This window comes from Molothrus ater, chromosome 6 (assembly GCF_012460135.2).
Source record: "Molothrus ater isolate BHLD 08-10-18 breed brown headed cowbird chromosome 6, BPBGC_Mater_1.1, whole genome shotgun sequence".
Classification (NCBI taxonomy): Eukaryota; Metazoa; Chordata; class Aves; order Passeriformes; family Icteridae; genus Molothrus; species Molothrus ater.
In genome coordinates, this window is record NC_050483.2 from 13,594,625 (window position 1) to 13,621,334 (window position 26,710).

Sequence of the window (26,710 nt, forward strand, 5' to 3'; positions counted from 1 at the left end):
TTAACTAAAGCTCAACCTAAAGAAAACCACAGTCAGCTGAGAGGGAAGCACACTCTTTGTAAATCAGCAGGACACTCTAATTCTCCACATGGGAAATCCTCCCAAACCACAGCACCCTCAATTCATACCTTCTCCATATTTCTACTCACCTCCCTGGCTGAGAATTCTTACACTGGCAATTTAACATTTCCACTGCAAACATCAGTAGCCAAAATAAATGGAATGTCAAGTTAATTGGCATGGAAAAGCTGCTGAGTCAAATTAAGCCCAAAAATAAATAACGCACTAGAATTTTTAATATATTTGGAGAGGTCAACAATCTCTCAATTTCTGTATTACTGCAGAACCAAGAAACCCTGTGACAGAATGTTTAAGAACTCTATTAAATCAATCAAACATATAATCATGCTTAACTTGTATTTTCACCTACAACATTTACAGACACCAAAATTCATAGGGAACAGCACTTCCAGTACATTCCTCTCACTTAGTTTCACCCAAAACTGTTATACAGACCCAATAACAAGTAATCCACATTCATTATCATTCATGGAGTTCCTGAAAAATTAGCTGAAAGGAACAAAAAGTTACTATATCATTAACATTCTGGGAAAAACAAAATTCTAATGCTGAATGGTACTTTTAAACTGATTCCATTTGCATTAGCTCATTTGGAATTACTGATAAACAACAGTTTATCTAGTGCATTAACAGAATTTCTTATTCTGAAACTAATCACAGAAATCCTAAAAATCCATGAGAAGAAACAATTTGGAATTTTCTTTCTAAAGAAAATAGATACATTATTCACTAGCAGGCCACTATATATAAAAATTAAGGGTTTTTTCTATACTCCCCCTGCCCACAAAGCAAAAGCAACTGGGCTGTTTACAACGTACCTCATCCTAAGTGATGGGAACCACTCAGGAAACAGCTGTGTAACAGTCTAAACACAAATTTACAAGTGTTTTCATTCCCACGCACAAACCAGGCTCTTCTGCTCATCAATAATTCAAAGACTACTCACATTACTTAAAAACACAGCTTACAACTACTTCCTTTTAAGATTTCAGGCAACAACACTTAATCTGATTTTCACAAACCACAGTTTCCTCGAGCTCCTGCTGTCTGCCCAGCACAGTGACACCAGGACAGCAGGCTGGCAATCAGAAGCACTCCCCAAATTGCTGATTGTAATTCCTCTATTGCACCTATTGAGGAAGATGAGCTGGATAAAAACTGGACTCCTATAGCTCCCCTCTCTCTGACTGTTGCCTTTCTGGTGAGGGAAAAGTCACATCATCCATACACAGGAACTTCAATTTTCCTCCTGGATTTCTGTCTTTAGCCCATGTTATTTATCAATACCATTTAACAGTTTATTTGCTGACTGCTGCATCTGATCAATGGAAAAAATAAAACCCTGGACTCTCCTTACAGGCAATGCTGATGCAGCAAATGGTGCAGAAAGAGAACATAGGTGGGGGGGGGGGGCAGGGCAGAAACTGCATTTGAAACCATCCACATTATTCAACAAAAATGCTGCTTCTGGCCTTTCCAAGCCCACACTGCTTGCTATCCAAAATGCTGCATCTCTTTTTAAATTTCTGAACACACAACACATCCAGAAGTCCATGCTGAAAGGCTTTCAGTTCACTGCTTACCTGCATTTCCAGAAGTAGGAAATATTTCACATCCTTCCTCCTCTTTTGCTAACTTTTGTTCTCTTCTTTACACAAAGTCAGCTTAAACAGCATTTTCACAAACTTGCAATATTTGGGACATTTAACTACCATTATTACTTAGAACTGAACCATTAGCTCAGGCACTGCCTCTACTGCCCTCTAATTCAGGAAAGTCACAGCTGAGATCCCATCTTCCCCATTTAAAGAAGTGCAACACAGCTGGGAAAGGGTCTGCAGCACAAGTCTTATGAGGAGCAGCTGAGGGTGTTTATCCTGGAAAAAAAGGAGGCTTAGGGGACACCTTACTGCTCTCTTTAACCACCTGAAAGGAGGCTGTGGCCAGGTGAGGGTCAGCCTCTTCTCCCAGAAACAGCCAACAGGACAAGAGGAACTGGCCTCAGGCTGAACCAGGGGAGATTTAGATTGGATATTAGAAAAAATTACTTCACCAAAAGGGTCACCCACCATTGGAACAGGCTGCCCAGGGAAGCAGTTGAGTCACTATTCCTGGACATATTTAAATTCATTGGCACTTGGGACATGGTTTAATGATGGACTTGACAGGGCCAGGTTAATGGATGGACTTGATGATCTGAAGTTTTGTTTCCAATCTAAATGATTCCTTGCTGTAGTCACTAAAAGGAGTAGATGTTTCCTTTAGTGCAGAAATGCTGGTGAAGCTCTCCAGCAAAGACAAACACACCTTTGTGCAATGTCTCTACTTTTTTCTTGCAGTGCTAGGAGAAAACATGTCACTGTGATATTTTCTGGGAAATCCCTTTGCCAGGATTTTTCTCCTGAGAAGCTGAGAAGCCTTAGAAAAGAAATGTACACAATAATCATCTGATTGCTTTGGAATGTGGTCTGGAGGTTGTTTACCAACAGGTGCATCTTTGATTTGTTCCATGTGAATTATTTTTAATTAATGACCAATCACCATCAGCTGTGTTGGACTCTGAGGAGTCAGTCACAAGCTTTCATTATCATTTTTTTTCTACCCTTCTGATGTATCCTTTCTCTTTCTTTAGTATAGTTTTAGCATATCATTTCTTTTAATATAATATCATATCATAAAATAATAAATCAGCCTTCTGAGAACATGGAGTCAAATTCTCATCTCCCACCTCGTCCTGAGGACCTCACAACACCACAAACATGCAATTGTGCAGTCTCGTATTTCAATGGGACACTTCAAAAAAAGTTCCTTTGCTGATAATAGAGTTTTCAGATATTTTCCTTGTGCAGAAGTCCACCCAGCACAAGTGTTATTTAAAATTTCAATCTCATGCAAAATTTGAAGACATTTCTCCTAAAATCCTCTGGATCACCTGGAAAACCAGCAATATTGTTGCAACACTTCAAATTGCTCAGTGAGAGAGAAACCATCAGACTTTAAAAATTCATATTATTTGTAAATCTCTCAGCAAGGACTACTCTGCATCAGTACAGCAGCTCCTGCTCAGCAAATACTGGGTATTATGTTTAAATGCCTTAATCAGGTATTTCAATAACTTGTGTTTAACCTTGACACCAGGTGCTCTGGGTTAGTAACATTAACTGTGACTTCTGCTTCTACCTGAAATAGTTTTTAATCTTTCAACTCCAAGGAGAATGCAGAAGCAAAACCTGAATTTCATGCCCAACAATCACATGCCACACCAAAGAAACATACCTAAAGTCATAAAAGCGAATGCTGTTTTACTTCTCTCCCAGAGGACACTGTCACAGACAGACCTCAGTAATTTCAATTTCCCTTCCACCATTCTGGTGTCTCAGTATTTCCATAGACAATTCAACATTCTCCAGGGAATACTGAAACTGACAATTGAATTGACAATTCAGTATTCTCCAGGGAAGCAGGGAAATGCAACTCTCAAGAAAGAGTCTTGATCCAGAGATTTAGCAAGGCAAGTTAGCAATAAGGGGAGAAAAACCAGACACTGGGAAATATCTGTTATACTGACACACTCCACTGAAGTCAAGATTTATCATTCCACTCTCAACTGAAAGGACTAAATATCCTGTGAAATGAGTATATCAAAGCCCAACTTTTACCTGTATTCTCTTCATTTGAAGAATTTCATGTAATGATTTCACATGAGAAATAAGTCATTGACTTTTATTTTTCTTAATGAGTTCAAATTGCACCTCACTACAAAGCCAACTGGAAGAGCAAAAGGAAAGTGGTTAGGCTATTTAAAATTGAATACTGGGAATTATAAAACACAGTGTTAAAGGAAGAAATCTGATCACTAAGTGAAATAGTTTTAGGCATTCAAGCATTTCTGTGCTGAAAAAGTAAAGCACAAAAGTAGCATTTAAAGAACAGTATTAATCTATGATTTCCAAGGACAGAAATTTAAACATCTGCTCAAAAGCCACTTGACAATAAAATTGTCTTAATTGGAAAGCAAGCAAAGACATTACATTTATAAAAATTGCATGTTCATGAATTCCACTCTTTAAGTAAAAGAATTTTAAAATAGGGCTAATATTCTGAGATGGCAACAATAAATATCAAGTGTTTGATAACTGTCATCTAAGAAAAATGGATTTCAACATCTTGCAGCTAACTTTTATTAATTTAATTTTAATTTTGTCCAGGAGATTCAACATAGCCTTGAATCACCATGTCCTCTGTGGAACAACTGCCTACATCCAGATTTTGTCAGTGTTATCTCACCCTGCAAACAGCTAATGTTATAACTCCTGATCTTCAGCAAAAGGTACAGAAAATATGACTGCTTTACCAGCCACTGAAAATTACATAAAATGAATCACACCCATTAGCACAGTTCTGTCTCCAGATGTGTTTAAAGATTTTGCTGAAAAAGATCAAACAGATCTATTATTCCAGATATTAGGATAAGGCCCAGTTATTTTCTTTGATTCAAAGCAGGCATTGACTCAAGCACTCAGAGGTTAACATGCAGAGCACACATTTAAAACATCCAAAAATTGGCTTAAAAAGACACACATTTTAAAAAATAATTACTTTAGCTTTTGGCATCTCCTTTTTGCTGCTTGATAGACAAACACTGCCTTTATCTTCTCATTGCTCTCCTTTACATTGGTATCAATTTCCTAAGTTAATCAAAGCAAATCTCCTTCTCCCTAGAAAAAGAAAAAAACTAACTGCAAAAAGTAAAGAACAATAAATGTGAAAGTTAAGTGAAAATTGCTGCTCAAGCACTTTGTTCACTTTGAAGATGAATGTGAAACTATGATATTTTGGAACAAATATGCAACTTGCAAAATGAAATAACTACATTTTGTCTGATTAAATAAAACAGAAAATTAAAAACAGCAGCTTTCCTGCTTACTCATATTTTACAGAGTCTATACAGAGCTCCTCAAAAAAGTCACCTGCATGTTGCAGAATGAATGTGTATTTTCAAATGTTTCAGTCAGCTCTTAATTCAGGATATTTGGTCTCTGGTAAGTAAATAAAAATATAACAGAAGTCCTCACTTGACAAAGAACTGTAAATAAAATCCAGTATTACTCAAACGCTTCATTTCAGCAGTGCATCCCAATCTCATTTTAAAAGTTTTGGTGGTTTCGGTTGTACTTTTTATTAAACTAAAGATAAAATCTTTAAAGGTACAGATAAGCAATAAGGAAAACAAGGGTTTAAATACAAAACTTCAGGCAGAAAAGCACATACCTACTATGTATTGGTAACAAGATTTTTTACCTGTCTAGACAAGTCAGTGACATTCTTGCCAAGTACTCCATGGCAGGCAATCAAAAAGAGAAGGGCTGGGTGCTTAATCAGATTCTTCTTGGATTTTAACATCTTTAATTACAAATCTGCTTTTAAATTAAAAGTTCTGCTTCTAAGGACATAGAGCAGACCTTGTAAAACAGTCTAATAATGCTGTAGGAAAAGACAATTAAGCTATAAATAAAATGCTCCATCTATCACTGTTATCCAAACTGAGGCCACAATAACAAAAAAAAAGTTTAAAAAGCACATCTAGGAGGCAAAGACGAAACAAATTAGATTTAGCAGCAAACTAGAGTCTACAGTCATACTGACTAGAATTGAATGTGATATTAAATAAATGTGATACCACATTTATTCAAGCCAGTCTGTGCAGAGATCCAGCACTGCAATACTGGAGCAGTACATTTAATCTGTAGCAAAGAAATGTAAATATTTGAGATGATAGCAAACTTGGATCAGTAGTGAGGTTAAAACTCATTTTAGTATAATCCATCTGCAGCAAGCAGAATGATGGGAAAATGCAGGGTATAGAACACATGTATTTCACAGCTACACAGGCTTATCATGTCTCTGAAGCACTTGCTAAGATTGTTCAGGATTGCCAGACCTGCCTGAGAAAAGGTACCTTTTTGTTTCCTCCATTATAAAACACAAGAACATCATGCACAATGTATTTGCTTGCAGACAGGCAATCCTTCTAACTAGGTCCAGCAGCTAGAGTTTACTACTGAGAGAATGAACAAGCAACTTTCTTGAAACAAAGTATGTAGCATTAATATCAAGATTCTGCTGTCCCAAATATTTGAGATTCTCTCTTTTCTGGCAGATAATGGGTAGTTAATAAAATTAAAAGTGTTGTATATATTGTTTCCTCATCTGATGTGACAGGCATATTGCACAGGTGTAGAAGAAGTCTGAAATGTAACTCAAGGTTATGAAAACTACTTTTAAGACTACTGCAACACCTGCCCAGCACAGCTGTATGACTGTGTTTATGCTTAAACTTTAGACAGACTTTCAGAAATATTGAAACCCTCACTGCCATATACACCTTCTTTAAAAAGGCACAGACATTCTCCTGCACAGATCCAAGGAATGCAGAAGTGGACAGTGCTTTAGGAAAGAGGCTGAATGAATGAAGTTTTTCTTACACATTAATGTTCAAAAAGCTGGAATGTGTAGTAAACAAAATGTGGAGGCTGGCAGCTTCAAATAACCAGTTCACGCCTTTGTTTCTGAGCTACAACACAAGGAAGCCACACAATCCCAACCAGAACAAAAGAATGTTGCTCCATTTCCCAGAAAACTTGGATATCCAGCAGTGTTCAACACCTAAAAAAGCATCTCACTCTATGTGTGTGTTCTCCTTGCTGGCCTCTTCAAGTAGTCAAAATTCAGCTTTCCAACATGTGTGTATCTTGGAATAAAGGCAAACACAGATTAATGAACCAAGCTAAGTACTTTGTGGTGCAGCCTTGCTTCAGAAACAAACAAACTCCAGCACCTTCCCTTAGGTGCTCCTCCCTCCCCTAAGGAATGCACACCACATCCCTCTTCATTCACATACCTTGCTGAACCAAACCACACACAGCATTTTCCTTAGGCACAGCTCCAGGCTTGCCCTTCCAGAGGGCACTCTGAAATTCAGGCACCATGCACAAAGTATCCTTTTCCCATTTTCTGGGAGCTGAACTACAAAGCCCTTCCTTTGCTCTCTGCAATTGTTGGCCATCCCTGCCGAGCACAAATCCATCAGCATTTATTCCACTCATTAATGAGTGATCTCCCATTTTCACTGCCATCCAAAAGGACACTGAATTGTTTCCACTAGCTGGAATGAAACACAGCTACTGTATCCAACCAGCAGATCCAATATTCCCAGCTCAATTCTGCTCAAAATCCAGGACAACAAAATGTAATAAACAGGCTGTCTGAGCAAACCCAACATGGGAGAACGAAGGGCAAGAAAGAGAGACAGAGAGAAATCTGTACAAGCGGTGAGAGTTACTTTCACTGTGTATAGTTCTGCTTTCCCACAGCCCAGACGGAACGCTTCCTGCCAAGAAAATTTGAAATGAGAAGAGGAAGAACCAGCAGGGGTTTTCACCCAGCCTGGCAGCTTTCCTCCTGCTGCCAGGAGCCAGTAGAGGCCGCTGAAGACCATGGATTGCTCCCGCAGAACTGCGGGATGGGACAGCAGCTCCCCGACCCTCGCCTCTCACCTCAACCGCCACTTCTCGCATTTTTCTTCCACTTCTCCATCCCACACCCGCTTTTCCACCCGTACAATGACCTCCGTGAAGCCCAGTCCCCCTCAAGGGCAGCTCCTGCCCGTGGGCTATCACTGGTGGCCAGAATGCGCATTGCTGCACTTGGCACGCCCAGGCTTACCCAAACTAGGCCTTGTGCCCCTTGCTGAGGAACCACTCCAGGTTTCTTTCCCTAGAAGTTTCCCCACGACACTCCATAGCACACAAAACCCATTCATTTCACCAGAGACTATCCTCACATTTTCTAGAGATGGTGTGAACATATCATTTACAATGAAGTTCTCACATGGTTCCAGCTACCCAAGTTTTATTGCACTCCAGGAACTCTCCCCAGCTCAAACTGGACATGCACAGCAGTGACACAGTGAAGTGAACCCAACCTCACAGGGGGGTTTCATGTCAGTTCATGTACTTACTCATGCATTACCTTTTATTCAAGCACAGGGTCAAGAACCACAAAGGACATCATCTACACAGATGAGGACCTCATCATGAGGGTCATCACTATTCCCTACAGTAGCTAAGTGCTCCAGCATCTTTTACTTCTACAGCAATAACCATCATGGAGAACAGAGCAAGAAATAATAATTTGTTTACAGCAGGTCAAGGAACACCTACAGTAAACAGTGTTTCAACCCACCCAAACAGCCACAAAAAAATTATTCCGTTTTCAACATCTTACTAGGAGAGGAGAAGACAGGAATTTCTGCAGGGCAGAAGAAACCTGTTGATTAAATTTATTAATGAGATTATAAACAATCTTCTCAGATAATCAAAAGAACTGAACTCAATAATCCAGATGGTCTCTTCCCCTTTGGGCTTCTGTGATTAAATAATCATCAAGTGGGTATCACCTGTAGCCCACTGTAGGTGAATCTGAGCTCCTGTATGGTTTTCAGTGAATGTACATGCCTGGCACAGCAGAACCAAAGTTAAAAAGGCAGACTTCTGTTTAGTGTGCTTTGCTCTTTTGCTATTTCCAAACACTTGAAACACATACCATGCATATTTCCTACACACAGTACAGGCTAAATACAAGAATTAAAGAATTACAGTTGCAAACAGTTACTGACTATTGCTATGCCAATTTCATGGGTTTGTTTCTTGTACGTCCACTTTGTTACCCAAAGAAGAGGCCAAGTTAAACTGGAAACTGACTTCAGAAACAAATAAAATGCTAACTTGAGATATTTAAGTGCTGATTTCTACTTTTTTGTTCCTAATTTTAGGCTACAATTTGAATGCATGATTACCTTTCAGAGGAGCAGTACCATTGCAGCTTTCAAAAAGAACCTCTGTAGCACCAGTACGCATTTTTAACATATTTAAATCCAAGGCAGTTAGGTATCTAACCCGGCAAGAACAGATCCTTTCACACCAACAGCCACCTCAATCTTTCAAATCTGTAAGGAGGTAGTAAAAAAGCATTCCACACTTTCCAAGCTTTCCAACTTCCCCAAGTCTTTTGGACAATCAGGAAAAGAGAAGCAAATGCAAAGAAAAACCTGCACTGTAATGCACACATGCACTGCTTTATCATCGTCACTGCCCTCCCTGCATGTCCCATCTCCTTCCCCACAAAGAGTTTGCCAACCACAATTAACATTTCACAGCAGCAACACAACCACCAGAAACAAACCAGAGCCAGTGCTGTCCAGTGCTCATTCAGCTCCACATATGCTCAGCAACAACCTTTCTGCAGAGACTCTCCCATAAAGCATTTGGCCCACAAAAGCAAAGTATTTGAAAAACATCAGTAAAGAAACAAAAACAGAGATGGAAAGTGTGGTGCAAGCTGTATTCAGCACTCAAAAAATGTGGCAACTATGATATTTTCAAAGACTACTACATGGAGATCTGGAAGAATCAGTTTATACATCACTTATTTAATGTTTTATTTACTGATTTTAAGATAGAGACAGCACTGCCCTAACAGGGTTTGCCACTACCAAGAAAACCTGATGAATATTTGGAACAGAGAAAATCATTTGCAAAGATATGGATGAGCATAAATGGGAAGAACTGGAATGTAGCTTCCTAACATAAATTACAGTTCTTAAAATTTAAAGCAGTAAAGAAAGACCTGCATGTTTCAGTCAATTGGCAGCATTCACATGTGCTGTCAGTGTGGGTGTCTTCCCTAAATAGGCAAACAACCTAAAATGCAGAAAACGGAGAAATTTTTGAAGCCAAGAAAGCACTTTTGTTGTTTGAGAGCCTCACAAAAGCAGAGGACTCTGTTCACTCACATTCAACAAAGATGACTTCATATTGCAAGAGGTGCAGAGAAGAACTACAGGAGAATCAAACAGATGGAGAGGCCTTCTTAAAGGGCTGCACAAAGAACTTGGCTTGCTTAGTTGAGCAAAACAAGGCTAAGAGTGAATGTGATTTCAGACAAGCATCTCATGTAAATAACCAAAGGGAAAAGAGCACCCCTTCCCTCACAGGACAGCTGCCCAACCACAGAACATTCTAAACCAAAACATTCTAAACCAAAAACATTCTAAACCACAGCACATTCATTTGGAAAGCTTCTATCCAATGGAAGTGGAGTTTAGGAAATTTTTAAACTCCTGTTAGGTGGAAAGGGGAGAAAAACTTACCTGGTTTTGATATGAAGCTTGACCACCTTATAAACCTTTGTTTCACTTTATGATGTTTCAAACCTTTGTTTTACTATATGATGTTTCAAGTTTGTCCACAGTATTGAAAGAAGCAATAAAGACATGGAAGTAAATGGACATAAGATTTCATGAGATTTTTACATGAAGGACAACTCACATCTAATATTTTATCTAATATTTTCATGATGCCTGTACCAGAAATCACTTATGTAAGTGGAGTTAACCTGTATGTTTAAATAAAATGTTTGACTGAAGTTATTTAAAACAGCAGTAATACTTAGTAATACTTTTAATTTCATTAGAGAAATAAGACTTACAAGATCCATTAAACAGCCCATGTGGTTAAACTATAATAAGTTGTATTAATTGTGGAAATTACCACAGGGGGAGGGGTTACTTGGAATGTTCCTCCTGACAGCCTTCAATAAATTAGTATCCAAGGAGTAACAATGTTTGTGAAATTTCTGTAGACAACACCAGACTGGAACTGTCACCAGTACAGAGAGGACTGGGTAGTTATCCAGGAATGCTCATGGCTTTTGAGAGCTGGAATGCCAGAAAATGGAATTTAAGAGTACAACATGTGAAATCATGCGTTTAGGGACCGGTAACCTTTTCTGTAAGCTGAGAACTCATCATGTGGAAGCAACACAGAAGGAATGAACAGAGCAGTGAGGTATGGAAATCATCATCTAAGGATACTGATGTTTACATGAGCCAAACAAGAGCTCAGTATGCTCATGGAAGAAAAAATGAGAAATTCCACTAAGCTCAGGGAGCCTCTGAGCTGAAATCAGAGAGGTTAGAGCAGTGCTGGGGGAAGTATCACTGCTGAAGAGTTAAATATTGTATTCCGTATCAGGAGGATCTTTAGTCTCAAGCAGTTCAACTGAACAGATTTATGTTAAAAGATTGCTCTGTCTCCTCACAAAACCTTGCTTGGCTAAAGATGACTGCATTTATTAAACTGCTCAGTAAAATGAGCACACTCCATTCCTTATTTCATTTCCTGCAGCTGTTCCAGCCCAAGGTAAAGAGCACTATTAGCACAAGTTATGAAAATGCACTGCACAGAACTCTAATTCAATAGATCAGAAATCAAAAGTTTTGCAACTGCCTGACAAGAAGATAAGAGATGGTCTTCCAAACACAGCAGTTGAGAAGAGGAATTTAAGCTGTTGTAAAATTGCACTAGTAAGTTTCTGGAAAAGACAGCAAAACAAATAGATGTATTCCTACACCTAGAAGTTTATGTACCCATGTAAAGGATCTGTTTACAGTACATTTACAGACTGGACATTTTAGAGTTCCATCTCTGGCCTGTGCAATCAGCAGAACTTTTATTCCTTCCTTTCAACACACTGGCCATAGATAAAGGGTGGCAGCTCTAAGTGTTATTGAGCTGCTCTCCAATGCTTTGCTACTACCTCCTCAAGAATCAAGGGCTAAACTATCTGCCCAGGCCAGCACTGTTAGGAATTCTCTGGCTCAGACAAATGAAGATTGAATGCCTTTTTTTCCTCCACTTTAGGTGAAAAAAGGACATTTTAGGATCGTCTGGAATTTTATTTAACAAACATCCTACATGTGAGGCATTTGTTACACTTTCAGTCAATTGCTCCTTCACCCAGCCCAGTATGGTTTGGAAGTTTGATATTTACCAAAACCTCAAGTTACTCAAAGATTTTGGGGTACACTCTGCAGGCATTTCAATACTGGACAACCATGACACTGCTGTCAGCAGTTATTGGGGCAGTACTTAACAGCCTGGGAGTTCTGCACTGGAGCAATGAGATAGTCTGAGCATTTTCCAGTCCTTTTCTGTTGGTTCCATTAAATTTGTCAGGCATTCCGATTTGCAAAGGAAAATGCAAAGGCATCACACGTGACACGTGACTCTAGATCCAAGATGTACCAGAGTTTTACTCATTTGATTAAATCTCTACTTTTACATCGGTGTTTGTCTTTGTAAAAACCTTATATCTGCGATGTTTGAAAGAAGCTCTCTTAGTTATCCAGCTTTACTGCAACACGCTTGCATCTCATAGAATAAAAGCACCTCAATAAGCAGCACATCCCTGGTTGTAATTGCCCTCTGAACAAGAAACGCCACATGAAAGATCCCGGCAGCCACCACCAACCCTGGCAAGGCAACTTCATCCGCTCAGCCCCGTCTCCGGGAAGAGACACTGGAATCCTTTCACTTGCAAAACTTCCCGGGGCTGCGTCCACAGCCACGAGCCATTTAAAATAACAAAACCACCATTCACCTTCCACCTCGGCCGGCGCTCAGCCCGGCAACGCTCCACCTGCCGCAAACCTCACCGTGAATAGCGGGGAGGGGGGCAGCAGCCAGCTCGCAAACAAACGCACACACAAAAACCCCAAACAAACAGGGAAAACTCAAGTGCCGCCTCCAAGGAAACCTGTTGCTGACCACTGCCGGAGCGCGGCTGGGGGGATCCCGCATCCCGCCGCGCCCGGAGCCAACTTTCCCGCTGGCAGGGCGCATCACGGCGCCGCTCTGGCCGGCGCGGAACATTGATGAGCGCGGCGGACGTGCGGGCTCGGTGCGGGGGCGGCCGGGCTGAGCCGAGCCGAGCCGGGCCGGGGCCGGGGCCGGAGCCGCGCCAGCAGCGCCCCCCGGCCCTGGGCGGTCGGCGCGGGGCCGGGAGCCGGTACTCACTCGATGAAGTAGCTGGCGCCCTCCTCCGAGAACCCCTCCTCCCATCCGCGGGGCAGGTCTGCAAGGCACGGGGGACGGGGAAAGAGAGAGAGAGAGAGAGAGAGAGCGGGAAGGAGGGGTGAGAACTTCGCCCGCGGAGCCTCCCGGCCGCGGGGCAGGGGCGAGGAGGGGGCGCCGGCCGCGGGCACCCACCTGAGCGGATCATGTGGCCGGAGTTGACGGGCTCGCCGGTGCGCGGATGCAGCCAAGTGGTGCGGCGGGTCAGGTCGCTGCGAGGGAGAAGCGGAAAACATGCACCTGTTAGCGAGGAGGGCGGCGGCGGCGGCGGGGCCGCGCTGCCCCCGCGCCCCTCCCGAGGCTCCCCCTTACTCGATGAAGAAGACGCGCCCGTCCCTGCAGACGCCGTAGGACCAGTGCTCAGGTAGAGTGTCCCGCCCCACCGCCGCCGCCATGTTCGCCGTGCGCGCCGCCGGCCGGGGCGGGGGTGCGGGCGGGCGGGCGGCCGGCTCTGCTCGGCGCCCAGCGCCCGGCTCTGCTCGGCAGCGCCACCGCGGCGCGGGCGGGGGGCGACACCTCCCGCCCCTCGGGAGGCCGCGGGCACGGCGGCGGGAGCGGGAGCCCGCGGTGCTGCCGCCCGGCTTTGTCCGCCGCTGCCCCGCGCCCGCCCCCCGGCCCCGCCTGGGCTGCCGGCCCCGGCGCGGCGCAGCGGCCCCCGCGGGCACCCCCGCCGTCACCCGGGAGCCGCACACCCATCCCCGCAGGCGCTGTCCGCCCGGCGGAGGGAACGGGATTGTCCCGTGGCCCGCTCCCGCAGCCCTGGGAGCCGCGCCCGGAGCGGGGGATGTACAGGTGTGAGCGCACCTGGCTGCCGCCGTGCCCCGGGGACGCGCTCCCCGCGGCGCCAGGTGAGGAGGGACGGACAGGCCGCGGGGACTTTGAACCTCGGGCACAGGGTACGGGGGCACCGAGGTTAAAACATCGCACACACGCGGCAGCAGCAGCCGGCCGACAAAGCAGAGCTGTCCCCGGCACCGGGAGGGACCTGTGCCAGCCCCTGTGCTCATCCATGACCTAAAACAGGCTGGACGGTAACGTGAGGGAGCCCGCTCGGTGCATTTCAGTGGGGCTGGGCCGGCTCCCAGTCAGACCAAAACCCTTCCTGGTGCTGCCGTGCTCTGTGGGCATGCTCCGGCTGAAGTGCTCCAGTCACTCAGAATGTGGTTTTGGGACAAAGTGGATGAGACGAGCAAGGAGTGGTATGCCCTACAGCAGAGCCCGTAGGTTTCTTACTCTCATCCTGGCGCCAGCCAGCAGAGCGGGGATGGCTGCCAGGTGGGGAGTCCTGGCCAGCGCCTTGGCTTGGCCGAAGTGCGAGTTGCAGCAGGACTGACAGAGCCAAGGGGTCCAGGGTGCAGAAATGCCTCTTGCCATGAGGGCAGCAGCGGCGGAGCCAGGCATGGCTCTGTGGGATTCGTGCTGTTCTGGTACTGGGGAAGACAGAGGGATCCAAAAGGCAGGAAATGGGACATTCGCAGGCTTGGCGTGAAAGGAGAGTGTTAAACGGGAAAGACAGGCTGCAAAGAGAGGTGGGAAAGGGTGGGTGGGTGGGTCTGACTGGGGTCGGGTTAGTGAAGAAAAACAGAGGAGACCAACTGAGGACACGGCTGTGGGGAACAGGGAGAACGCCAGCATGCAGTAGGAGAGTGTAAGAGGGCAGAGTGCTGCAGTACAGGGAAAATGACAACGTTTGCTTTTCCTTCTAAATAACCAAAATAAATCATCAGAAGAAAGCAGGAGGCAAGAAAAGCGGCATCAGACAGGAGAGAGAGGACTTTGCTTTATTTCACATCAGTTTCAGACAACATTGCAGGTCTGATGCATCAGGATAACTTTGTGTAAATTTCCCTTTTTGACCACTATTGGAGAAGATACTCTACTGTATATATACACACTATACTAGTGTTATCTAACAACCAGGAATGGTCATTAACAATCCACAGAATTTTAGTTTATCCACAGTTAAGAAGCAGGAGAGAGTATCTTGTAGCCCTTTATCCTCAGTCATAATTTTGATTAAAATTTCTAATACTTAAACTCCTGTGCTGCCTTTTTTTTTTAACCTTACTGGGTTTCCATGGCAATGTTGTTTGTTTGGCTGTTTTTTGTTTTTTTGGCGGGGGCGGGGGGGGCTGCAGGAGTGGCGTCTATCAGAAGCTGCCAGAAGCTTCCCTTACATCCAACAGAGGCAATGTCATCCAGGATGGACTCAATGCTGACCAATGTGTTGGACAAGGGATTTTAAAAGGGAGAAAAGTTAGCATTAAGGAGGAATTGAGACCAGAGAATGACAGTAACTGGTGAGGGATATCTCCCACAAGCCTGTCATTGTATTTTCTCTCCCATGACCATTTGAGGAGGGAGAATCACAGAGCAGCTTTGGTGGGCACTTGATGTCAGTGTCAACCCACCACAGAAGCCCTAACAATTCTGAGTCATTCTGGTTGGGTGTGAGTTATCACAGAACTTGCAATAAAGTCAGTCCCAGTGCAATTCCAAAGTCAATCAAATAGGAGTTACTTAGTGTCATTGCATGTTTAGGTCTGTGCAGAAGAGATTAAGCCCAGCTCTTGCTCTGGAGTCACTCATTGTCTTGATGCTCTGGAGCAAGTCTTCCATTCTCCATCAGCTGCAAGAACTCACTGCATTTAGCTTCTAAGTCCACCATGACAAAACAGGCTTATCCACCCCAAATGAATAGTAACTTCACTGAATAAACATTATTGTGGTTTGGATTTTGGCTCCTAAAAGCATCTGTGCTGGGTCAAACAAAATGTCTGTTTAGCCTAATATTCTGTCTGTCTCATGTCCCAACAGGAGCAGGTGCCAAGAAAGAGCACAGGAGCCAGGCAGTCATGGGCAGCTCCCCAGGTTCTTTCCTTTGCTCCAGCACCTGCATCCACTGCTTGCCTGCAGAACCTGTGGACTCAGAAAGCTCTTGCTCCAGGTGCTGTTTCCATCTCCAACTCCTAATGGATCTTTTCTCTGAACCTATCCAGACTAGAGCCCACGTAACTTCTATCACCCAGAGGCAGCAAAGTGCTCCTAATGCTCATCTTACCTGAGCTGTGTATGAAGAATCACTTTCTTGTGTTTGTTGTGAACCCAGATCCCATTTCATTGATTTTCTTCAGTTCTTGCAATGAAAAAGACTGGGGTCACCAGTGCAGCCTCCTGCAGTGCCAGCACTGATTTTAGACCAGTGGCCCAGGCCTTTCTCCAGGTAAGGATGTGAAAATACTCCAAGGACAGAAATGCAACAGCCACTCTTAGCAGCTAGGTCCCATATGCCTGTGGTGAAAATACTTCCATTATATCAAGTTAGAAACTCCCTGTTTCAATTTGTCACCATTGTCATATGACCAGATCTTGAGTTGATGCATCATGGTGCCTGAGGCATTAGCAGATTATCACATAGTCCTGCAAATTACAGAGAAATGCATTACTGAAAAAGCATATTTTCTTACTGTAACTTGCAGAGCTCTATTCCAAAATTAAGATCAAGATGAAAACTTAGTCTAGATTCATGAAAGTTCACAAGCTGACTTGTGTTGGCCTCATCAGGATGAAGTTTGTGATTTAAAGCCCTGGAGGAAGAATGCCTTTAGGCATCATTCATTAATAAGATTACCAGATTCTTCTGGTTTTTCTGTTTGTTTTTGGGTTTTTTTTCAGGCTCTGGTTCTAGTCCTCCCTGGCTGATATCAGACATTTTTCTATTACCTATCATTCATTGCACTCTAGAGGCACTGTCTGGAAGAAGCTATTTGGGGTAAAATTAGGACTTTAAGGCCACAATATCAGGAACTCAGCTAAAGGAAGTGAAATATGGTCTTCAGCAAGGGTCTAATAAAAGCTAGAATATTTGAGGCTCCCTTTGTTGATAACTGGGTAATTCAGGGAGACCTCACGAGGTCCCTGAATACTGCAAGTTTGAACCCGCATTTGACAGCTTTATAGGAATGTGTCACTAATGTTCCTTGCTCTGTCTGCATCCTCTGGGAACACTTTTTTTGATGACTTCATTAAATTGGGTGAGCAGTGATACATTTTAAAGTATGCCAAAATCTGTTTCTGCACTTTCATTGAAACAGAGAATCACAGAATGGTTTGGGCTGGAAGGGATCTTAAAGATCACCTCATTCCAGTCCCCTTGGGGGACAGGGACACCTTTCACTAGACCTGGTTACTCAGAGCCCCATCCAGCCTGGCCTTGAACATTGCCAGGGATGGGGCACCCACAGCTTCTCTGGGCAACCTGTGCCAGTGCCTCACCACCCTCACAGTAAAGAATTTTATCCTAATATATATTCCAGACCTGTTGTCTTTCAGTATAAAACTATTACGCTTTTCCTACCACTCCATGCCCTTGCTATTTCCAAAATAAACTCCATTAATATGGACATCCTTTCTACCTCATCCCTTTCTTTTCACCCCTTGCCCTGACAACCCAGCTTCTCCCTCGCAGTGGCAACATCCCAATACTCTCGTTTCCTCTTTTTTCCACTTCCATTACACACACCCCCACCCCTTGCACCATTCAGGTCTGCATGTTTCCCTGCACTTTTTCAACCCTTCATATATGCTATAATTTGTCAACAAAACATGGAGTAGGAATCTGCAAATAATGCTGGAGAGGATCACAAAAAAAAAAAGATATCATTTCCTTCAGTCACAATTAGATCCAGTGTCTAGAAGGTTACAGAATCACAGCTGGATTTCAGCATAGTGGGTACTCTAATGATCTATTTCCTATTTTTCAGAGAATTCAATACAATTGAATTTGATGATCGTAGAGGGCAAAAGCTGCTGCTATTTCAGGAAGCTTAAATGAGGTACAATGCATAGAAAAGCCTGCAAGTTATGACTTTTTCATCCTGACCTGTATATTTTATAAAGCATAAGCACGACTTATAAAAGGTGTGAGGCCAGACAGAGGCAGAGCACTTGAAGAGTAATGAATCTGAATTATTAAATCCTGGTTAAGAAAGCTTACAAGCCATAATGCAAACCATGTATTATGCCCTTTAGCTGCAAAACATGTATTATGCCTTTTAGCATGATTTTCCAGCTCTGCTTGGAACAGCTGAGAATTAAAATCATGAAAGGTTTCATGGTGAGACGGATTAATTTGCAAGACAATTTCAGAGCAGTTCATTGTCTGATTATACTGAAATATAGGTTGTGCAACCACATTGTTCTTCAGGATTGTGCAGTGTGATTCCCTTTTAGCAGTGGTAAGTGCTTAAGACATCAGAAATTAATACAGTGATTCTTAGAGGCAGAAGAATGTATTAATCACACAATAGAGGAAATAGGGAAGAGATCTTGGAGACTTTAGGCAAATCCACATTCCTGGAAAATTTCCAATGCCATTACTCTAAAACTGCAACACTTTTTCAGGTTATGGAAGAACTACACTAAGGAATCACTGTGGTATATCTGTTCAAATTACAAAACAACTTCAGCTGTTGGATTCTCAGACAGCATGGGGAAATGCCATCTCAGGAGAACAGTAACAACAGAACTCATCAATTTGAAAAAAAATGGCAACACACAGCTAGAGCCAGTGTCAGGCTGTAGGATGAAGAAGCACTTAATAGATTGAACATGCAGAAAGATTTTTTTCCCAGTCTGAAGTCTTAAGATTGTTTAAAACCTGAAGAGGACAAATTAAAAAGATTCAAGTCCGAGATTACACATTACCTTAGTGGGTAGGGAAAGCAAACAAGATAACAAAAAGATCACTATTGTATTATTTTGAAACTAAAATATAGTTGATGAGATTTAATACATATCAATCAATTTTATTCCTCATTCATCCATGTCAGAGTGAATAGAAAACAGCTTGTTTTATGCCAAGATAAATTTGAAGATAGATGATACATAGAAATTTTCCCAAACGTAATGAGCAGTAAAGCAGCCTAAGTAGGAATATCATGGTATTTCCCTTATCACCAATTTCTAAAGGCTGGCTCAAACAAAATTTCGGTCAGGGAAATTCTAAGTAGACTTATTTTGTTTCAGGTCAGGAGCTATGAAAAGAAGATATCACAGGATCCATTTTAGTCTATATTTCTGTGAAAAGAAATGCTAGTTCAAAATGTTAAGATTTTTAGAAATAGATGGACATCAAAAATTGTCATTAACTGATAGGTACCAAAGAGCACCTTTATTGAGTGGCTATCTAGTTGACAGGAAGAATTCACAGCAACCTCTTGAATTTAAAGAGTTCTGTTATTTACAAGGAGAGGAAGGACAATCCTTGATACAGTTAAGAAAGATAAGCAACTTGCACAATGGTACCACTGGTGACATGGCTAAATATAGAGCACATACTTGTTCCTGATCTGGAGTGTTTTCTGTTGAACCACACAAGCTACAGAAGCCAGGAGAGCTAGACAGAAGGAAGGGCTGCAAGAGGCACAAGATACGTACAAAAATTTGGCACACCATCTGCAAGGCATCACCCATTTCCAGCCTAAGCACTTTCCAGGACAGAATTAATACATATCTTAGTACAATGCCAAATAAATCTTGAGCAGAACAGAAAAGGTATTGCCAATAGATTGTGTTTTACCTTTTTATAAGTGCTGACATTAAATGAAACATCTTCTACACTTTATATACAGGGCAGTTTGTGCTGTGGGGAAAGTAATGGCACATTTTAGACAAAATATGATTTTTGGAGCCTAGTTTCCTTGCAATAGACTAAATTTCCATGAGACTTGTGTCAGGCAACAGAATTCTAAGAGCACCAAAAGATAAATATAGCTGATAAAATAAGAAAGATTAAATAATGGTAAATCTATTGTTGAAGGAATTCCAAATACGGAAAAAGGAATTATTCATTTTCCTGGCCACTGGAAAGAATATAAACAAGTTCAAATTGTATCCATAGTTCTTTTGAGGAAGATGTGGAGCTTGACATTGTACAAGAATAGTTTGGAGGCTCACTGTCTCCCTGTGCAGCAGGATCTGACTGGAGACTGCACACAGGCACCAGCCCAGACCGTGACACTGCTGAGCAAGACAGATGGGAAAATGACATTGAGAAGGCAACACTGGCGCTGCATAACAAATCCAAACTTCTCCTTCCTAAACATGCTGAACTCTGCTACGAGTGAAAAACGGGTAATTATCTTTGGTTAAAAGGTGTTCTTTTCCAAACCACTGTCAGTTTTCAAAAGTATGTTCTCACTGAAAATATCCTTTGTGAAATCCAGAAGATATCTTCAAAATAATTCTATTTTCCTTACAAATGTCCTTCATGTTTAAAGACATCCTACTGATTTACCTTCTAGATGCAAACATCTGAGTATATCTAATTACATCTCTCACCTGAATATCCATTTGCCCAAAAGAATTATATTCATAGAATCAAGTTATGCATGTCCCCTGAAATGCACAAAAATGCACACAAAAGCAGAAATGAATGAATGCATTCCCTAATTACTGTCAATTTACAATTTCCTGTCACACAAGCTTTATGATTACTATATTTAACATAGTCCCATCTCTTCATTTTCTCTCTTTTGCATTTCACAAAGTCTCAATAATTTACATACCCAGCACCTAGAATCCACACACTAGGATTTTGATTTGGTAATCAAAAATTAAACTAAATAACAAATACTCATAATTTTGTCATGACAAGTCTTATCATTCTATACAGTGGTGGCAATAGTTAAATGTCTGAACAGTGCTCAAAGTTATCTGTAGAAGGGAGAAGTACAAAAGAACAATTATGTGTCAAAGTCATGGGATCATTTCCAGAAATTTAACTTACATTTTATAATGAACGCTTGAGGGTATTTTTCTTTTTTTTTTTTCCTTGGCAAAGGACATTGTAAGCCTGGCAGCGCTGAGAAGCCCTCACTTCTTCAATACTAATGTACCTGTGACTATCAACATTTGGTTTGTTTTAAAGCAGACACTTGAAGTCAATTCCATATTTATGAATAAAAACAGACTCCCTGTCATCCCATGACATCTGAGTATGAAGAGATCCTTTTTTAGGAAAAGGGACAAATGCAAACACATCATTGATCCTTAAGACTGAAATCTTCAAAATTTTAAATCAAACTTTTCAATTTTCTAATGTTTCCTCAGGAATTATGCATTTGATTTCTTTCCCCAGTATGAGATACCTCACTTTATTCCCATCAAATCTTTTTTCCCCAGTTTTGAGTCCATTCCATGACTGGTATTACCCTTTTTCCAGCCCTTTTGGCAACTGCCATTTTTTGCAACTACATATCACAGTTAGGGCAAGCAGAGTTTCACATATTCCCAGCAATCATCACCTGGACATTTTTTCCAAAGAAATTTAAGACCTTGGAATTCACTTTCCAGGCTTCTCCCTAAGTTTGCTCTCCATTTGCTTTGGAAGACCCAAAACTTCACCCTGGAGTCCCCGACAGTAGTAATAGAAACTAACCTGTTCAACAGGATGTTTTCAAATTTGAGTATGTCAGAGATAAAACAGATTTTCCCCTCATTTTCCTTAATACACCCATGAATAGCTTGCTGCTACTCTGTAGATCAGTTACCACACCTCTCAGCATACTAACAGCAATCCCCACACGAGACTCCAGACAAGATTCCATTTTAGCATCTTCTGCCCTACCTTTCCAGAGATGATAGTGTCTCAGCAGGCTTGGAACTTGCCAAGGTCTCAGTCCTCTTCCTGAATAAGCTTTTGCCAGGCAGGACAATCTCCCAAAATCCTTGGTCTCCCAAATCCTTTTTCAAAGACCCCTTTGCAAAAGAATCTAAGATATTGATTATCTGCTTGGCTCCAGAAGGAGGTAGCTGAGGGTTAATCATTCTCCTTTATTTTTCTGGCAACATGGAGTGTACATACCTCATCACAGCTTTCCAATATCCCACTTCTTTCCAGTTTCTTCCTGCTTTTTGTTACAATCCTAGCACATGTGCCTTCTTGACAATCCTCCACATCTATTGGTGTTTCTTCCTATGCTTGGGCCCAGGTCCTTCAGTGTTTTTCATTCCATAGTCTCCTGCTACACACCTGTACCCCTTCCACTTCTTGCTTCGATGATTTGCAGCAGCAATCAGTTTCCAAAGGCAATGTGATAAACCATCTATATGTGAGCATGACAAAAACAGTAGCTATAGTAACAGAAAGGCTTTAAACAAAACTGAAAAATAAGTAAATCTGAGGGATATCACTCAACTGTTTCTCCATCCCTAAATATTGAACAGTTCCATGAATGTCCTCCTGTGCTCCTTTGCCTGATTGTTTCTCCACCTAGTCCAAAACACAGTGAGATAAAAATAAAACTTTATTTTGCTTGGCTTAAGGAGGAAAAATAAATAATTACACACAACAAAACTAGGAAAAGGTTGTCTCTTTCCCTGAAAGAAAAAGAAAAAAATATGGAGTTTTGGAGTTTGGAGTTTAGGTTGCAAATCCAAGACAGGCAGAGTTGTCACTATCCCAGCAGTAAGGCCCCGTGTTGATGCCTGTGACCCATCTCACTGTCACATGGAGCTGGAGAGCCATCTCTGACAGTGCAGAGCAGCACAGGTAATTTAAAAACACAGGTACAAGAAAAAGAACCTTCTGCAGGTTCTTGAGCAGAACTCTTGAATCTAACTGGGCTGAGCCAAGGTAATAAAGAAAATGCTGTTTTTCTGTCATATATTGTTCATTCCCTCGAATGAAAAGGACTTCCACAGAAAAGAACAAAACAGAGTCAGGGCCTCAGCTCACTTGACCACTCAAAAAGTCAGCAAGGTCAGCAAAAAATTGTTCAGTAATTCAACACACTTATACCTCTGTCACACCTTTTCATTCCTGTGTGTTAGAATGTGCATGTCAAAATAGATTAACAATACAGGGTTAATTCATACTGAAAAAACTTCATTATTTTATATAGATTAAAAGAAAGTAAACTACCTTCATTTACTGCAGCATTACCTTCCAAAAAGTTATTCTTTCTTATTTGATCCTTCTTTCCTTGAGGGAGTAGGACTATTCCATATATCTTTTAAATACATACAAATGTGTGCTCTTCTCAATAAAACCCACCTGAAATAGATTTCCTTTTAATCAGTGAAGTAAGCAGCCAAGCAAATCAAGAGAGAGAATTTTGTATTTCAGTAAGGAATAGCCTGATACTTGTCAAACTGGAATATTATTATACCTGATTCAATTTTACAAGTTGACATCTCTTCATTGTTATTGATTAATGGTTAAAGCTCTCTAAGGTTGTTATACAACACTGTTATAAATAACTTATATTATTTAGATACATAATGGATGTGATCTCTACAAATGATGAATTATATCCCCCTTCTTAATTACAGCATCCTCTGAAATCTAATTTAAATAGTAGCTAAGCAGATTATATTCAAAAGCAAGAACAACAGCAAGGCAGTTTGCAAAATGATAAATTTATGGGGTTTTTTCTCTCAGTGTTGTAGATTTTTGCCACAGAATGTTTTATAAAGTATCATCTTTCTCAATATCTTATTAGATCTCTGTAATCTGGATTTACATATTGATTCAATCAGGTTCAATGTCAATCAAGACATGAAAATTTAATAAAAAACAACTCTAATTGCTCCTCGGAGACTTTGCAGTAATTACTCCCATATCATACCAGTGAGGCAGACGTCTTTAACATGTTCTGGTTTTCAAGCATAACAATTGTACGTTTCTTTTGGGCACTGCAGACTCCTCAAATCAGCATCTCACTCACTGAGATGTTGAAGGCTGCCTTAACAACATATCACACAGGGGCTACAGTTGATAAAATTGAAGCTGTATTCTGTCAACAATAATTATGTGGGTGTTTTGCTCATTTCCTGCCATAGCTGTCCCATGGCAACCGCGTGAAAACAGCGCTCATTTTTTAAACACATAAATGACTGCTTTGATGACACATTTCTGGCTCAGGTTTGGCCAAGGCACGGTGAAAACAAAGACTTTTTTGAGAAACTATCACAACTACTCCTATTACATGCAAATCTGTAGGGAATGTGCTAATTCCCGAGTGGCAGCTTTGCTGTAGTAGTGGCAGAAGTGGCCCGAGGCATTTCCAGACTGACAGCAAGCCAGCATTTGCACTTCTGGCCATTCTCTTCACCCTCGGTGAATTTCACAAGGAATACCTCAACCGAAGGGCATTATTCCACTTAACCCTGCCTTTGTGGTTAAGGCAAACCAGAAAAAATCACGCTAAAATTCCACATTTTATCAGAATTGTATCCGTCTGGAGTGCTGAAAAAACAGCTGGTGGTATTGATGATTTTGTCATATAAACTCTGGTACATGGTTATTTTGGTATATGGGAAATCAGCTTTGCAATTTTCAGTTTTAACTGTTTTGAGAATATTTACTTTTCTAAGACTATTTTACAGCTTGTGAACTAAGAAGAATAGGTATTGTACAGACTGTTCATAAAGCAGTTACAACTTGAATTAGGATATTGCAGGTATTACCCTTGGCTCTGTGAACATCTAAGCTCTGATGTAATAAGACCTGATGGCAGGATCAAGTGCACCTATGACTCCAGCCTTTCAAATATCAGCTTCACTGAGAAAAGTAGCAAAAATGATACCATTATGGTTATTTTTTTCCTATTATGAGCACCCTGACTAAACTTGTTTCATTTGATAGTAATGCAGTGGGAAACATCTGGAGATTAACAAAGTGGACCAGATTCAGGCTGGATTTTTAGAAGGAACCATTTAATAACCCACCATATGTCCCTGGAGCATCCTTTCTTTCCATTTTAACACTCTAAAGGGATTTTAAGAACAAAATGTAAAATCCATAGATACATGTATTTAAGACAAATCTATGATACAATTTGAAGAATAGAATGGTTTTTGCACTAGGAGAAAGAAACACGACTCAAAGTAAGGCAACATATATTGTCAAGCTGTAAATTGGAGTATTAAGAAAGCCCTGTGTGCCTGGAATGTCCAGAGTGAATCTTACACTAGCCACATATCAATTGTCTTTTGTATTGTCACATGGATGTAAAGGAAACCCGGAGTGTTTGCTATCAGCATCTGATTAACCACTGAATTCTGACCATAGTTTGGGAACAAAGAACAATTTTATTTGATGCCAACCATTGTCTGTGGCAGGGAAACAGCACAGTTTTCATTAGAAGAGGATGAATTTTAATTCTGATAAGATGTGGGGATGAAATGCTAACTTAAGCCAAATGAATATTCATATAGGAAAGTGAAAATAGGTGTCAAGGACTTGCTGCACTTAAGTCCTGGGTTACATGAAAACTGTACACCATTCAACAAAACAACAAGGTTTCTAATGATTACTTTCCCCATATAATTTATTCATCTATTCCAGAGCAGTGTTTCAGGGCTTAATGAGTATTTGTAAAGCTCTGACTGAAATCCACTCTCGAAATGCAAAACATTAGACCATTTACAATGAATGAAGTAGTGTAGATTACTGGTTCAGAAAAGCCACTGCAGCTCATCAACATGTGCATTTAAAGGGTGTTTTACTTCGCCAGGCCCCTGTTCAGTCCTGTGCAGTTGAAAGGCTAAGTGTGCTTCCTTCCCACCGAATCCACTCTGATGGCCAGGGACAAAGGAAAAGTTCAGGAACTTTCTCTCTTCTCTTAGTTCACCCCATGTCACCCATATTTTCCCCATATGATCAATCTCACATCACATCTCAAAGAACTACGTTGAGAATAAACAAGATGAAGTAGCAGTAGAATGGTCTGGGTTGGAAGGGACCTTAAAGACCATCTCCTTGCAACCCTCCCACCATGGGCAGGGACACCTCCCACTTGACCAGATAGCTGAAAGTCCTATCCAACCTGACCTTGGACACAGGGATGGGACACCCACAGCTTCTCCGTTCCAGCGCCTCACCACCCTCACTGGGAAGAGCTGAAGTCACCTCTAGTTCCTTGTGTGGCCCTGTTTCTCCTGGAAGATCAGCGTTCTGAATCAGAAATTCAGGAATTTCTCAGAGCTTTCTGACAGTCTGTGGTAAAACAGATTCTATGAGCACACATGGCAAACAGGATGACCTCATGCTTCCACGTGCTGCCTGCTTGTTGATGTGATTCTCTTGTCCATTGCTGCAGTCCACTGCACCTGTTACAGATGCTGTATCCTCTTTAGATTAGATAAATGTCTATACAAAAAAAACCCCCAAACGTTAATTTTCTTAAACTGTATTTTTTTTCTTCTTTGTACACTGTGATAGTTGCTTTATCACTATTAGTTAAATCTCATGGAACTCTAATGATGATAAAGAGTAGTCCCAGTAATTCGAAAGGAAATCCAAGACTTCATAAAACCAGATTTTAGTAGGAAGAGAGAAAGATCAGGCAAAGTAAAGATTCTGGGATTAAGTAATCCTTCTTTCCACATTAACTAACTGTTGCCCAGACACTTTAATTCTACATCATGCTGTGCACAATAAATGAGAAGTCAGGAAAGGCAAAACCTTGGCTTTTAATATCTCACACCTTTCTGCCCATTAGTTCATCTCTCATCCACCTGTCAGTGGTGGTTATTTCTACTTTCTTACTTTCCTCATACACAGCCTCTACTGCATCTTAGGACACAGGAGAGGATATTTTATGTTTATATACATCAATGCCAATGAACAAACAAAAAATCAAGCTGTC

At 41.5% G+C, this 26,710-nt stretch overlaps 1 protein-coding gene across 8 annotated transcripts in view; it reads right to left on the bottom strand.

The window, feature by feature from the left end:
* Positions 1-13,469, bottom strand: part of PLEKHA7 (pleckstrin homology domain containing A7) — a 146,067-nt gene extending 132,598 nt beyond the window's left edge. For all 8 annotated transcript variants that reach the window (XM_054515194.1, XM_054515192.1, XM_036384118.1 and 5 more), the window contains exons 1-3: positions 13,368-13,469; positions 13,191-13,267; positions 12,999-13,056 (exon numbers count right to left, since the gene is read on the bottom strand). In XM_054515194.1, coding sequence (XP_054371169.1) covers positions 12,999-13,056; positions 13,191-13,267; positions 13,368-13,450 — 218 coding nt within the window. In that variant the 5' untranslated portion in view covers positions 13,451-13,469. The remainder of the gene's footprint in view (positions 1-12,998; positions 13,057-13,190; positions 13,268-13,367) is intronic.
* Positions 13,470-26,710: the final 13,241 nt, after the last annotated feature.